The 15,072-nt window shown below is 37.3% G+C and overlaps 1 protein-coding gene across 48 annotated transcripts in view; it reads left to right on the top strand.

Moving 5' to 3' along the window:
- The window catches only part of caska (calcium/calmodulin-dependent serine protein kinase a), a 175,103-nt gene extending 160,086 nt beyond the window's left edge, over nucleotides 1-15,017 (top strand). For 12 of the 48 annotated variants that reach the window (XM_084122028.1, XM_084122022.1, XM_084122005.1 and 9 more), the window contains 9 exons: nucleotides 1,127-1,162; nucleotides 2,431-2,469; nucleotides 2,937-3,133; nucleotides 3,377-3,492; nucleotides 11,375-11,455; nucleotides 11,546-11,626; nucleotides 11,718-11,920; nucleotides 12,596-12,679; nucleotides 13,675-15,017. In XM_084122028.1, the coding sequence (XP_083978154.1) occupies nucleotides 1,127-1,162; nucleotides 2,431-2,469; nucleotides 2,937-3,133; nucleotides 3,377-3,492; nucleotides 11,375-11,455; nucleotides 11,546-11,626; nucleotides 11,718-11,920; nucleotides 12,596-12,679; nucleotides 13,675-13,851 (1,014 nt within the window). In that variant the 3' untranslated portion in view covers nucleotides 13,852-15,017. Of the gene's footprint in view, nucleotides 1-1,126; nucleotides 1,163-2,430; nucleotides 2,470-2,936; nucleotides 3,134-3,376; nucleotides 3,493-11,374; nucleotides 11,456-11,545; nucleotides 11,627-11,717; nucleotides 11,921-12,595; nucleotides 12,680-12,864; nucleotides 12,892-13,674 lie in introns of all 48 variants that reach the window. The other 36 variants (XM_084122044.1, XM_084122037.1, XM_084122041.1 and 33 more) reach the window with 7 other exon arrangements.
- Nucleotides 15,018-15,072: the final 55 nt, after the last annotated feature.

The raw sequence follows: 15,072 nt of genomic DNA, 5'->3' as shown, positions 1-15,072 counted from the left end.
ATTGAACATAGTTTGCTAGATTCCGTTATCTCAGTTCACAAATTGGTGTGCTCTGTGCTGCTGTAAATCACTCTGACTGTCAGTGTTAATACTGTTTCTGTAAACACTGTACATCCACTGAAGGGGAGTGTTATGTACAGTGAATGTGGGATCTGCTATAGTTGTTTGTAATTAAATATTCTCATGAGTTAATATCAGTGATCTATAATTGCTGACAGTGAGCACAATGATTAGGCAAAACTCTATGGAGGCATGCGAAGGATTCCTAGCATCAATTTTTATTGCATGCATACTTCTAACAAAATCCAGTGAGACCTGCATTAGCCCGGCATATGAACTAGGGGTGGGCGATACAGACGTTGACACAATAAATCTATAGAAAATAGAAATTTTCTTATATTTTACTGCTGGCCTGGTAATGACATTGAAAAGAATGGATCAAGTGGAAAAAGGTTTCCTATATGTCATGTATTCTTTGGGATATATTCCTAAAAAATATTCTAAGCAGAATAAAAAAAATTAATCATTTTATATATATATATATATCAATATAAAATGCATACAGTAATAATAAATAAATATATAACTAATAAATTATTTAATTGAAATTTAAAAAGAATAATAATTCGTTAAATGTGTGATAAACCTTCCTTTACTTTGGATATTGTTTTAAGTCTTAAAACCAGTAATATTTGAATAAATTCAGTAAATGTGTTTTTTTCAGAATTTGTAAGAATAACATGATATAAATGTTTTCTAATATCGCTCATCCCTGATATGGACCCATTGGGACCCTCTTGGTGTTCTTAATAGTGGAGAGTTAGTCTCCACCCCATGAACATGCTTGAATGGAGTGTGGTGCTAAAGCTGCTTGCTTGCTCCTTGCTTTCTTGTGCGTTGCTGTTGCAAGATTTACCTTCAACAGCCGCCTTCTCTTTTAACATGCGCATACACACAAAATGAAGAAACTTTTGTCATCCTCCCCTGTGGAGTTAGCATTGTCTCCTCTCAACCAGATTTTTTGTCACGTTTTGTCTTTTTATTGTCAACGTCTTTCATGAGTCAAAGTCTGCCTTTCCTCTGTAAATGGTCAGTCTCTCTTTCACTGCTGGGCTTTGCTTTACAGGACTTGCCATCAACCATCCAGCCAAAAGGACGCCAGGTGAATAGAGCATTCCTCAGTCTTCTTAGCCTCCTCTATTGACTTTCCATTTTGCTTTTGTGCTTGAGATTGAATAAACAAGAAGTTAGTGATTCACTGCTATTAACACCCTACTTTCTTAATCAGTTCTTGCACTAACACCATTCACTACATCTCACTGTATAATTGAGTTGCTCTGCAGACAGACTGGTTGTAGTGTTATTGCATTGCATTTACACAATAACAAGATTGCAAATGCAGAGGTCTTATTAATTATGTTGTTTTAGTGACTACTACAAAAGTTTAAATAAATGTATAATTTTAACATTCATTTTTAGTCTTACAAATGGGTTATTCTATGTGTTAGCAACACACCAGTTGGGAAAATGTCTAAAACAACCATTAAGATTTGAAATACCGGTAAATGTAATAAATTAGTAGCATTTTATCTGTACTCTTCTTAAAAATAAATAAGTGAATTATTCATGTGTTGTGACGAATAACCTCACAGACAGTTGATTACACTAAAGACTGTAACAGCTAAGAGATCAATATATGAAAATAACAGTTTTCGTAAAAAGACCCAATTTATCTAACTTTTTGTCAACAATAAACAAATTAAATTTTGTCAACAGCATGTCAACAATAAAACTTGCTAATGTTTCACTTTTTTTTTTTTTAAATGAGTAACTCCACATAAACCATAAAACACCGGCCCAACTATCATTCTGTCCCTGTTGGACTTTTAACTTTATTAAAGAAGTGAATCAATCAAGTTTTTCAAATTGTTGTGTCCTGATCGAACCCCATGCAGTTTATGCTTTTCTACTGGCTCTGGGCTACAGAGTGGTGTGTGTATCCTTTCACATCTCAACTAGATTACCCTGTAAATCAACAAAGCTGACGACGAGGGATGAAAGAGCTCATCCCAATTTGTTCTCCTTATCTCTAGTCCTCACCTTGAGTAATTGTGTCCTAATAGGATGAGAAGTAGAAAGGAAGATAGGCGATCAGCAGAGGGCGCCATCTGCCAGCACAAGTCCATCTGTGTTGGTTGAAGTGCGTCACCGAGTGCTTCAAATTATTCGCTATATTACAAGTGATGATAACACAGTGATGTGAATGAAATCTCCACCCTGCTTTGTTCCTTTATGTCGACCCATAACTTTTCTGAATGTGAGCTTTCGTAGCTGCATTCTTCATCTCCCCAACCCCTGCTCACAGTGCCATACTAATGCAGCCACAGTGCCATGATATTGCATGATGTTTGTAATACTCTCATGCCCTAGATCTCCAGACCTCCAATCAAGGATAAATTTTCCATCCAGGTAAGATTTTAAAGAATGAGCCCAATCCACTGCTCTGAAAAACTGTTGTGTAACCATTTAAGTCCAAATGTACCAAGGACTCAAAAACAATTACATCATCACTGTGATTCTTAGAAAATATAATGTTAAGCTCAATTTTTGCACAATTTATACTTAAAGGCCCCTTTTAGTCAATCCAATGTCATTTTTTTAAATGCGGGAGTCACACACCACTCTACTCTCAGACTGCATTTTGGTGTCCAACTGCACTAAATGTTCAGCGAGGGCTCCGTAACATAACTCGCCCTCATACAGAGCTTCAGCCAAGCATGCCTCTCATCGCAACCAAAACCTGATCTCCACTTGAACCCTGATGCCCAGTTGTACCTTGACCGCCATATGTACCCTGACCTCCTCCATTAGTCAGCCTCCTTTCCTTGTGCCACTCTAGGGCTTTTCTGACTTCAGCTGAACATGTCTCTTCTCAGATCTATGTACGGGCACAGTTCGAGTATGACCCGGCGAAGGATGATCTCATCCCCTGTAAAGAGGCAGGGATTCGCTTCAGAGTGGGTGACATAATCCAGATTATCAACAAAGATGACCACAACTGGTGGCAAGGCAAACTGGAAAACACCAAGAATGGCACGGCGGGACTGATTCCCTCACCTGAACTCCAGGAGTGGCAAGTTTGGTTCTTTCCTAGAGCAGATTGAGCATTTGAATCATTTATTTTATTTGAATGATGGAAGTCAGAAGATTACGATTGGCTTCTGCTGAGTGAGGAGGGAATGAAGATTCAGAACAAACAATGCCACTCTCAATATGATTTAAAAGCACTCGATGCACTATCATCAAGGCTAAAAGATATGCTGCACACTCATCACGTCCATCTAATTGTTTTTTTCTTTTGTTTGTTTTGTTCTAGGCGGGTGGCTTGTATAGCCATGGAGAAAACCAAGCAAGAGCAGCAGGCAAGCTGTACTTGGTTTGGCAAGAAGAAAAAGCAGTACAAAGACAAGTACCTAGCAAAGCACAACGCAGGTACAGTTTCTATTGGGCTTTCTGCTTCTTTTCTCTCCATATAGACAACAGATGATGCTGGTCAATCAACTCTAGTAACTCTTTAGTAATCTATTTAGTTATCTGCCCCTGTTAACACCAAGAATGATAACTATAACTATATAGGTGTCCACACTAGTACATAATAACATGTTGTCTAACACCTTTAAATCCTAAAGCTCAATCAAGTCGAGTGAATCCTGATTGGCTGTCAATGTTTTTGTTGTTCATCAACTGGACAAAATCGTTCTGATACTGATTCCAACAATATCGTTCCACTGTGTCATTATCCTTATAGCTGTGACATGGACTTTCCTATTTTCATTTAATTAGAACGATATTTAAAACATTATCATTATAGTTATCGTCCGTGGTGTGAACAGCCCTTAATATCAAATAGGCTTCTAAGATGAGTAAGTTTACTGTTTACTAATAGTTTGCAGAGTAGGAAGTGTATTTTTAAAGTTATGCTTCCTACTTGGAAATAGGGTGTCATTGTTGAGACATGGGAGTATGACGTCACATGGACAGCTGCCCGGGATATATACTGTACACAATTAATGATTAATGATAAACCTTCATTTTTAAGAATTTTATCTTTAAAGCCTGTTTTGCAAATGTTTGTAGAGACGTGTGTAAAACAACCACTGTGTCATTTCATAAAATGGCAGCCTCTTATACTGTAGTTTGATGCTGTAGGTACATTTTTATTTTGAGCGTTATGTCAGTATAATGTTATGATGATAATTCCATTGTGCCATCTCAAGCTAAATGAATAATTATTATATTAAATAAATATGCAGTATATTATATATTATTTTATATTAAAATTATTTATATAGCTTGAGTATATATACAAAAGTATATTCTAAAGTTTGGGGTCAGTACGATTTATTTATTTTTTTTAAAGAAAATTGCACTCTTAAAAAGAGAATTTTAATGCTTGTATTTCTACAAATATCCACTTTTCAATTATCAGTTGTTTACTATACAAAATCATAACAGGGCTGACATTTTTAGATTGTCCCTTACTGACAAACAAATCAAAACCAGGAGACCTTAACTCATGGTAGACACATATGGCACCTGTTTTAATTGACCTGGTAATTTATAATCTTAATTCATAATCATGTAGTTGCATTGAATTTTTTTACACATCTTTTCTGTTGTCAGATACTCAGAAACAGTTTATGATCAGAAGCACAATAGAACACTGTGGTTGATGCCCATCGCTAACTCAGTCTTAGTGAACAGTCTGTTTATATTTGTTCCTGCTTTTCTGCGAAAGCTGACTTTTACCCTCATGGGATGGTTGTCAGCAGTTGTTGCTAGAAACACCTCTATTGAATGATTCAGACTGTGATTCAGAAGCTGTAGTGAGCGTCCGTTCCTGTGTGTCTGGTGGTAGGTATGGGCAGGTAACGGGGCCCTGTGCTCTCTAGCTCAAATAACCCGAGGTCCTGACTGCAGCATTTCCACAAATAGCAGGGTGACTTGTGCCAATACATAGCCAAGTAGCTGTGTGTCTGATTCTGCTTGCTGTCCCTGACCACACTGTCCCTTAGGAGTGCTCTAGAGTGTCTTTCATTTTGCTTCAAGTACCAAAGGGGCTCATTAAAGCCAGCCACAGTGGAAACCTAGGTAGTTATTGCAGATGAGGACACCTGCATGTACACTATACAACAAATGTGTTTATGCGTGTATTCTTTCAAAAAACAATACGTGAGATGCCCATGTTTTCCGTAAGAGTTTATGGTTGCTGATAAAGGGCCAGAGGAGAGAAAGAGAGAGTGTGTCTTTGCTGTGAGTGACTCGTATATGACTATACTGTATGTGGTCAGCAGAAGTTCACGTCTTCATCATGGCTTCAGGTCTAAACCAACACACAGACCTCCACTAAAACTGCAGATGTAGTGGAACACCTCCTGCTCTCAGATGTACTGTAAATTGGCACACATTTTACAACCTCTATATAAAATGATCCTGTCGTTATGAAAGGTGGCAATTATATGATCTCGTTAGAGGCACAGTGAACCCTACTGCTTTTAACATCTTATATAAGCAAGTCATTTAGGTCCTAATTCAGTCTGTAATACTAGCTAAAATAGGGTCAGGTTACCACCTTTGAACACACAAGATGTTAAATGATGGCATCATTTTGTCAAGATATCCCTGATGGTGTAGAATACTTTAAAGGTGAGCTTCCTAAAAATGTGCATTTGTTAGTTTAGACTGTAGACATAGACTTCACTCCTAACATCACAAAGCCTGAAACATGTTATACGCAAGTATGTGAATGCAACCCCCTCTAGCTACTGTACATAACATTGATTTCACATTGTTGCATTATGCAGTGTTTCTGAAAAAAATATATATATATACAGAAAGTACACTACCATTCAAAAGGTTTAAAGAAATTAATGCTTTCATTCAGCAAGGACACATTAAATCAATCGAAAGTAACTGTAAAACATTTATAATAGAATTTTATTTTATTTTTTTCAAACAAATTCTGTTCTTTTGAACTTTCTATTTATCAAAGAATCCTGAGAAAATGTATTAAGTTTTGTAATGTATTAATGTATTAAGCAGCACAATAGTTTTAAACATTGATAATACAACATTTTTCTTGAGCACTCAATCAGCATATTTAGAGTGATTCCTTTAGAATCTTGTGACGCTGAAGACAAAATAATGGCTGCTTTGTCACCACAGGAATAAAATAGTTTTTTTATTTGTATAATACAGAAAACAGTTATTTATTTTTTTAGTAATATTTCACAGTATTGCTGATTAGATTTCTTTCAAAAATGTAAAAAAATAAATAAATCTTTTGAACAGTGGTGCATGCTCAGAATTCTTAGTTTTGCAATGTTTTTTTGCAAAAAAATGAAAAGATTATCACTGTTCTAATGCCAAAATAAATTATTTAAATATTTTCCGAATTTTCATTTGCATACTTGCATAAAGTGTTTCTGGTCTTAAGAGGCCTGACGGTAGATCTGATCATATCTGGGCTGCTGGAATCACAATGTTCTCTGAGCACCCAATCACTTAGGTGATCAAAAACGCTGTGTTCAGCACACACCCCTCAGCCAGCAGCGGCAGGGAGCGCAGATCAGACATAATCCCTTCTGAGCCCAGTGCCCCACTTTAGTGAGTCTGAGTTGAGCTCACTCAGCCAGAGAGGCAGGAAATGGGACTCTTCGGAGAATTACAGATTTTTTTCAGGTCTTGTCACAAATTCCTCTAGGATTGTTTAATTGTCTAAAACTGTTTTGATTATGGCGGCTTTGTTAGAGTTGTGCTTTGGGCTTTTCAAGCTTTAATGCGCAGGTTCAGGTCAGGTTAGGAAGGGGAAATGGGAAGCATATGGTTGGGGATTTTCCAGTAGGAAGCAGTTGTTAAGGACTTGTCCTTCACAAGGAGAATTTCATATTTGGGAGACTCGAGACAAAAACAAATCAACATTGCAGCAACAGGCTTATAAAGAAAATAGACCTCTATTTAGAGACATGTACATAATTGACAAGCCAGGAAGTGCATCTGTGCATCTCAAAGTGCAGGAAGTTCCATCCTATTTATTTCAGCATTGACAGACATGATCTAAATCCACTTTTCATTGTTTACTTTTATGGTAAAAAAAAAAAAAAAAAATTTTTTATTACATTTGTTTGTATTTTACCCAAGACAGGTTTGTTCAAGCTGCTTGTTTTTCTTGTTACATACATGAATGGCACGTAAACATGATGCAGAGAGACCTGCTGTTACTTTTTATAAGTGTGTTCAAAAGTTTGGGGTCAGTAATATTTATTTATTTTTTTATTTTTTTTAAAGACATTTATATGGTCACAAAAGATTTCCATTTCAAATAAATGCTGTTCTTTTGAATTTTCTATTTATCATAGAATCATAGTTATTTTAAATTATAATAATATTTTAACATATTACATTTTTACTTTTTGATCAAATAAATGCTACCTTGGTGAGCATAAGAGACATCTTCAAAAAACATTAATAAAAATCGTACAGACCCAAAACTTTTGAATGTTAGTGTATATACAGAAACATTAAAGAAACCACTTAGCAACCATATAGCAAGGGTAATGATACACAGCAATGGTAGAAATCTGTCAGCCAGTAGAGATTTTGCTTCATTGTTTATACCACAGTATACACTGATGAGCCAAAACATTACGACCAGTCATGGGTAAAGCGAATATCGTTGATCTCCTAGTCCTAACAAGGCCACATATTAAGGTCTGGGTAGGTTAGATGGTAAGCAAACAATCAGTTCTCGTAATCAACGTGTTGAATGCTGGAGAAATGGGCAGGAATCGACTTTGACAAGGGCCAAATTGTTATGGCAAGGAGACTGGGTCAGAGTATCTCTGAAACAGCAAGGCATGTGGTTTGCTTCCAGTCAGTAGTTGTGAGAATGTACCAACAGTGGTCCATGGAGGGACAAACCACAAACCGGCAACAGGGTGTTGGGCGTCCAATGCACATTGATGCACGAGTGCAACAAAGGCTATGGTCCAGGCCAACAGAAGGTCCACAAAATTTTAATAATGGTTATGAGAGGAATATGTCACATCACACAGTGCATTGCTCTCTGCTGCGTATGGGGCGTAGTTACAGATTAATCAGATTGTCTTTGATGACCCCTGTCCACCATCGAAAGCACCTACAGTACACAAGGTCACACTAGCGTGGGAACTGGACCTTGGAGCAGTGGAAGAAGGTTGCCGGGTCCGACAAGTCCCTTTTTCTTTTACATCACGTGGATGGCCGTGTATGTGTGCGCCGTTTGCCTGGGGCAGTGAGGTCACAAGGATGCACTATGGGAAAACGACAAGCAAGTGTGATGCTCTGGGAAATGTTCTGTTGGAAAACCCTGGGTCCAGACAGTTATGTGGACACGTGCCACCTACGTAAACATTGTTGCAGACCAGATACACCCCTTCATGACAATGGTGTTCCCTGGTGAAAGTGGCCTCTTTCAGCGGGATAATGCACCCTGCCACACTGAACACATTGTTCAGGAATGGTTTGAGGAACATGATGACGAGTTAGGCAGGTTGTCATAATGTTTTGGCTCATTGGTGTATATATTTGAGTAATTATCAGTATCATTTATGATGAATAATCTGATCTGTTGGTTTGTGTCTATCGAGTTCATAAAAAATAGAAAATAATTGTTTTATTCACTGGATTATCCAAGAACAGCCATTACAACATGATCATGTGATATTTGTATGTCCATATATGTCATGATGTATAGCGTTACTGCAATAGAACGTTACTCATATGGTGACTGCGAATTATAATACTTACCTGATGATCCCAAAAACTTCTTAATACCACACTTTAATTGCAGCTTTCAGATTCCAGCCTTGATATGCAAGTGCATTGCTGTGAATGTCAGAGGCATGTTTCATTGTTAAGAGCCGTGATGTGTCAAACACTCTGAAAGCGTCCCATCCAGAGCAGCCCGAGCTCACGGATGGTCATCATGTCTCTGTGCTTCGGACATTACAGCTTTAAGCGTGCTTGTTGTTGTATTTGTTTACTGATGTTAACTGAGCCATAACTCAATGACCCCCCTCCCCTGTCCATTTTACATGCTGTCTATCTACCAATGGCCTCTGTGCATGTAAGTAACTGTGTTGCTGTGGCATACAGCCTCTGTGCTTAATTCTGTCTTTCTCTATCTGTCTCTCTGTCTCACTCAACGCCTTTGCCGTGGTGATCTTATTAACCCCGAATCCATCTATGCCCGTTAGCAAATTCCATTTTTTCCTCAATCAACAAAACAGATATTTTTAATTGTGTGTTTGAATGTTTGTGGTTCTCATTTGTGGTTTTGTTTTGTTCAGTGTTGTGTTTTTAGTTTCCTGTTAATTCTGTATTCTCTCAACCCTGTGCATCTATATTCACTGATCCACCACATGACATGAGGCTTCTCTGTGTGCAAATCCATTAAGCATCCTACACGTATAGAGCTGCATACTCAAGGTCATGTGAAAAAGGAGCATGAATCATTTAAGGCATCTATTCAGAGAGGGAGATGAGTGCTGGAATCACATTTCACTTGGAAATTACACAGATGGCTCACGTTTCCCACAGCCAAGTCAACTCACTGTCTCCTGCACACATGCATGATATCTCCTCAACACCCCTCGCATGCACACTGCAGCCAGTTTTACTCATCATGCTACCATAACACTGGTAGAAAAGACTTTGTGGAAGTTCACAATAGCTATGATACTTTGTCCTTCAGTGCAGTCATATTTCAGAGGATTCATCGCTCTAGCCCTTCAGCTTTTTTACTCTTTTTTCGTTACTAACTGTGAGAATTAACAGGTGTATGTAGCATTTTTGTTAATGTTTGAATAGTTGACACAAAAATAAAACAATTCTCTCATCATTTACTCTCCCTCATATCGTTCCAGACCTGTATGGCTTTTTTTTCTGCCTTGGAACACAAAAGAAGATAATTAGTGGGGGGGTTTTCTCAGATTTTTTCCATTCAACAAGCATACAGTGACCAAAAAGCACCATAGAAGTAGTCCATGCAACAATTGTACTAAAGTCATGGCTTTTGTGTGATGACTGAAATCAAGCTGATAATCATTCACTCTGTTGTAAGAATGCACCGATATTAAAATTGTAAAATTTGGGGTCAGTAAGTTGTTTTTAATAGAATTAATACTTTTATTCAGCAAGGACACATTCATTTGATTGAAAGTTTCAGTAAAGACACAATGCTGCTGAAGTTCATTTGCTGGTCATATGAACTTTCTATTCATCTAAGAATCCCAGAAAAAAATGTCTTGGTTTCCACTAAAAGATTAGGCAGCACAACTGTTTTCAACATTGATGATAATCAGAAATGTTTCTTGAACTCCAAAACAGCATATTAGAATATATGAAGAGTCATGTGACTGAAGACTTGAGTAAATAAATAAATTAGGAATAAATTCAAACAATTATTTTAATTAGTTGTACTGTACTTTTTATCAAATAAATGCAGCCTTGGTGCATTTACACACTGAACATACATTTACATTACATTTATGTATTTGGCAGACACTTTTATTAAAAGCGACTTGCATTGCATTCAGGTTCATGCAGTTCCTGGGAATCGAACCCTTGACCTTGCCGTTGCTAGCGCCATGCTCTAAGGTTTAAGTTGCATGAATGCAATAGCATAACCGCATAAGAGACTTCTTTCAAAAACATTAGCCTTACTGACCCCAAACTTTTGAACGGTAGTGTAATGTAAAGTGTAAAGGAAAACACAAAGTAAAAAATGCAACAGTGAATAATGGATATTCATTTAGAGATTTGCATTTATCTGTTTTATTAAATTAGCATTTTTAAAGATTAATTTTAACTTTGAGCGTTAGATGACTGCACATGCAATCTAAATAGAGTACGAAATATAGGAAAATGAACACGTAAAATGTCTCCAGTTTTGACATTGGTGAAAGTTTGAATATGTAGAAATGCTAAGTGCGAGTGGCTAGGATGTTTTCTCTCAGTCTCGTTTTTGATGAAGCCAATCTGCTGCAGTGGAGATTGAATGTCAGTCAGGCACAGTATCAAATCCCCCATCAGGCCTGTAACATTACATTAGCTGCCAAAACACATGCAGAGTCCTCATCGAGAACAAACACCAATAGCATTACCCCCCAAAACATCCTCCTTTTCTTATGTAAGATTCAACATTTGTTGTTGTTTTTTTTTTTTACTTTAGAACCGCTGGTTTGTTGGAGTCTAATGACAATGACATACAATTTTGGAAATTTAAGATCAATCCTTCACCCTTATTAAATAACAGTCTTCTGTTTGTTTTTAGTGTTTGATCAACTAGATCTGGTCACTTATGAGGAAGTTGTGAAGTTGCCAGCGTTCAAGAGGAAAACATTAGTTTTACTAGGTGTGTATGTAGGCTTTAATTCCACATCTTACTTTTGTTAGTTGGTAGGAAGTATTTGTCTCTTACGTTTGTGGTTTGTTCAACTGGCAGGTGCCCACGGTGTTGGCCGAAGACACATCAAGAACACGCTCATCACCAAACACCCAGACAGATTTGCTTACCCCATTCCACGTAAGAAACTTCCCCATATCTCTAACAGTCCACATGATTGCACACCGATACTGTTGAACTGATAACCGCAAACTCATCTCTGCCCCAAAAGACACGACCAGACCTCCAAAGAAAGAAGAGGAGAACGGCAAGAATTATTTCTTTGTAACCCACGACCAAATGATGCAGGACATCTCCAACAACGATTACCTGGAGTACGGGAGCCATGAGGATGCAATGTACGGCACTCGGTTGGAGACGATACGCAAGATCCACGAGCAGGGACTCATAGCCATACTGGATGTAGAGCCACAGGTGAACATTTCACTGCCCTCAGCATGTATTAATGACAGAAGATGGTCTGACATTAACCCTGTACGTCATTACTGTGATGCAGCTCCTTTAAATCAAATAGGTTTAAAGACTTTTGGAAATATTCTCTGGTTAATCTGAAGCACTTGAACTCTATTTATTATAATACAAACTAATATGATGGAAATAAAGACCTAAGATTAGTTAGCCATTGCTTTGTGAGGAAATGAGTTATCTTACATGAGTCATTTTTAAAATTGATTTTTTTAAACCATGTTTTGATATTTTCATAGTAATTTCCAGAATATTATCAAACAGTATGGAATGTTTTAGATTGAGACAAACCAACTAATACCATAAAACTATGAAGTCAAATAGAATTAATGTTTATGTTGTTTTTTACCAGAAATGATGTCGCTTCCTTTAGAGAACTGTCTGTTGTTAGTTATAGGGACTTTACAAAAGGCAAATGGAAAGGGATATTAAGACACACATGAATTGTTTCCCAATTACAAGTATTGAAACGGTGTAAAACTGTGATATTGTGATAATAGAAAACTAACTGGTTTGATTTCATCTTTAATTTAATGAGTTTAATATCTTATTTGGAATACATTGACACAAATGATTGGAGCATAAAACTGTAGTACATATTGTAATGTGTTTGATTATTCTCAGGCACTGAAGGTTTTACGGACAGCTGAATTTGCTCCCTATGTGGTTTTCATTGCTGCACCAACAATCACTCCTGGCATGAATGAGGTGAGATCAGGATCCAAAACATATGCCATGGCATGCGTCCCTCACTGGCAGAATAACTCCACCTAACTTCTCTTCCTCCTTTCATTCAGCTAAATCTTTATTTAGTCTGTTTTTTTTTTTTTTGCATGCATGCATTTTTTTGCATGTTTTTTAATTTCTTCTACCTTTCCTTACATCATGCTCAGCTTCCCAGATGGTGCAGGAAGCTGCCTGTGAGTATGACAGGAAGTCAGCTAGATCACTAAGCTCTAGCCAAAAAAGTTCCACTCTATTCATGACCTTTAGAACAAAGGTCAATTTGACAGATGACAATTTTTAAGAAAATCCTTATCCACATTTAAGTACTCTGCTTTAGATCTGCGCACTACTGTTCAAAAGTTTGGAGTCAGTAAGTTTTTTTTTATTTTATTATTATTATAGTTTTATTCAGCAAGGATGCATTTTTAAAAATATTATAATGTTTCCACAAAAATATTGAGCAGCACAAAATTGCCAATAATAATAATAAATGTTACATGAGCACACAATCAGCATATGTGAATAATTTCTGAAGGATCATGTGACACTAAAGACTGGAGTAATGGCTAATGAAAATTCAGCTTTACCATCACAGGAATAAATTACATTTTGAAATATATTAAAACACAAAACATCCATCCATCCATCTTCCGGTTATCCAGGATATTATAAATGCAAAACAGTTATTTTAAATAGTAATAATATTGAACAATATTACTGTTTTTACTTTATTCTGATCAAATAAATTACTGACCCCAAACTTCTGAACAGTATTGTATATATACACTAGTACAATCCTTCCCAACTCTCCCATTGTCTGTCCTGCAAATACCTTTGGGATCATCAATGAAATTTTCTTAAATGGGCACATGGTCTGAATTCATCCATTGTCCTCCACTGATCTTTCAAAAGGCCCTTCTTTTTTTTTTTTACCTCTCTTCTGCTCTTTTACTCACTCTTTTTCTTTCATGCTGCAGGACGAGTCATTACAGAGGCTGCAGAAGGAGTCTGAGATCCTCCAGAAGACATATGCACACTATTTTGACCAAACCATCATCAATAATGAGATTGACGAGACTATCCGGCTCCTGGAGGAAGCCATAGACCTGGTTTGCACCACAGCCCAGTGGGTTCCAGTGTCTTGGGTCTACTAAATCAGCAAACCCATCAACCTATAACCTTATGCCCTTCATAACCTCACACTTTGCAGTGAATCTCTACAAGAAAAAGAAAAAAACTTCAGAACTTTCCGATGATGCAAACAAAAGCTCACCTCTGATGTTCAAAAACATCAGTGTACCTGCAGTGAGCCTACTCTTGGCCCCTCACAGACTACCTAGACGTAGTGTTGTATTAATGAAAAAAGATCAATAAAATAAATTACTAAATAGTGTCATGTCTATATAGCTAGGAGGTGACATTTTGTAGACGTTTAATTTAAAGAGACAGTATCTTACATGATGCATTTTCCTAAAAGGAATATTTTTGTAGTTTTTCTGCCCATTTCTCTGTTAGTACCAGAGAAAAAGTGCAACATTATTACAGCAGAATCCTCATAGCTTTCATCTGTCCAGCCCGTCCATTAATACATAATCCCCACATTATCCATGCAGCAGACCCTAGCTGCTTTAGCGCACAACCCACCGATTCAGCTTTCATTTAAAACCAAACCTTTGCCTTTTTTTTGGGGTTTGTTTTTCCCAGTTCACCCTCCTCTACATGTGGATACTGTCTCTCTAAAGACGTGCATAAATGTTTTAGAGATTTGAATGAGATCTCATGCATGTGTGAACATTCACGAGCGTCCATGCTGTCAGTGTTAGCTGTGTTCAGACCGTCACCCACGGCAGAAAACATTCCATTCGTCTGGACGAACACATTCAAACAGGTGGAGCTGGTGACGAGGAGGGAAAAAAAAAAAAGACCTATGCACATCCCTTGCATTTTGGCAACTTTGTAAAGTTTATTTTTACCAATCATGTAGTAAAATGTGTTTGTAAATGGTCTAAATTTTTATTTGTTGTAAAAAGGGGTTCGGGATAAAAATGAGTGCTCAAAACTGTTCTGGCATTTCAGAAATGTGTCGTTTGAGAACATTAATGTCAGAAATCCCATTTTTATTCTGTGCAGTTGTTTGAGGAAGAGGTGCGTCCATGCAAAGCAAAAAGACGACGCTGTTTGTTCATCTGAATGGTTCTGTACATGACAAACTGTTTACTCAAACTGCCCTGTATAAATGGCTCTGCCGATGACGGAGCAGCTCTTCGGCATGAGCGTTTTTTGTTTTGTTTTCTAAATATATTTCCTTTAATGTGGTGAAGATCTCGTCTGTGTCCTCTGCTCTGTTGTCTCATCCAGCTTTTTGCTCGGCCTCT

This window comes from Abramis brama (assembly GCF_963993115.1).
Source record: "Abramis brama genome assembly, chromosome: 8".
Lineage (NCBI taxonomy): Eukaryota > Metazoa > Chordata > Actinopteri > Cypriniformes > Leuciscidae > Abramis > Abramis brama.
The sequence above is the reverse complement of the archived record's forward strand: the minus strand, read 5'-3'. Positions and strand labels throughout refer to the sequence as shown.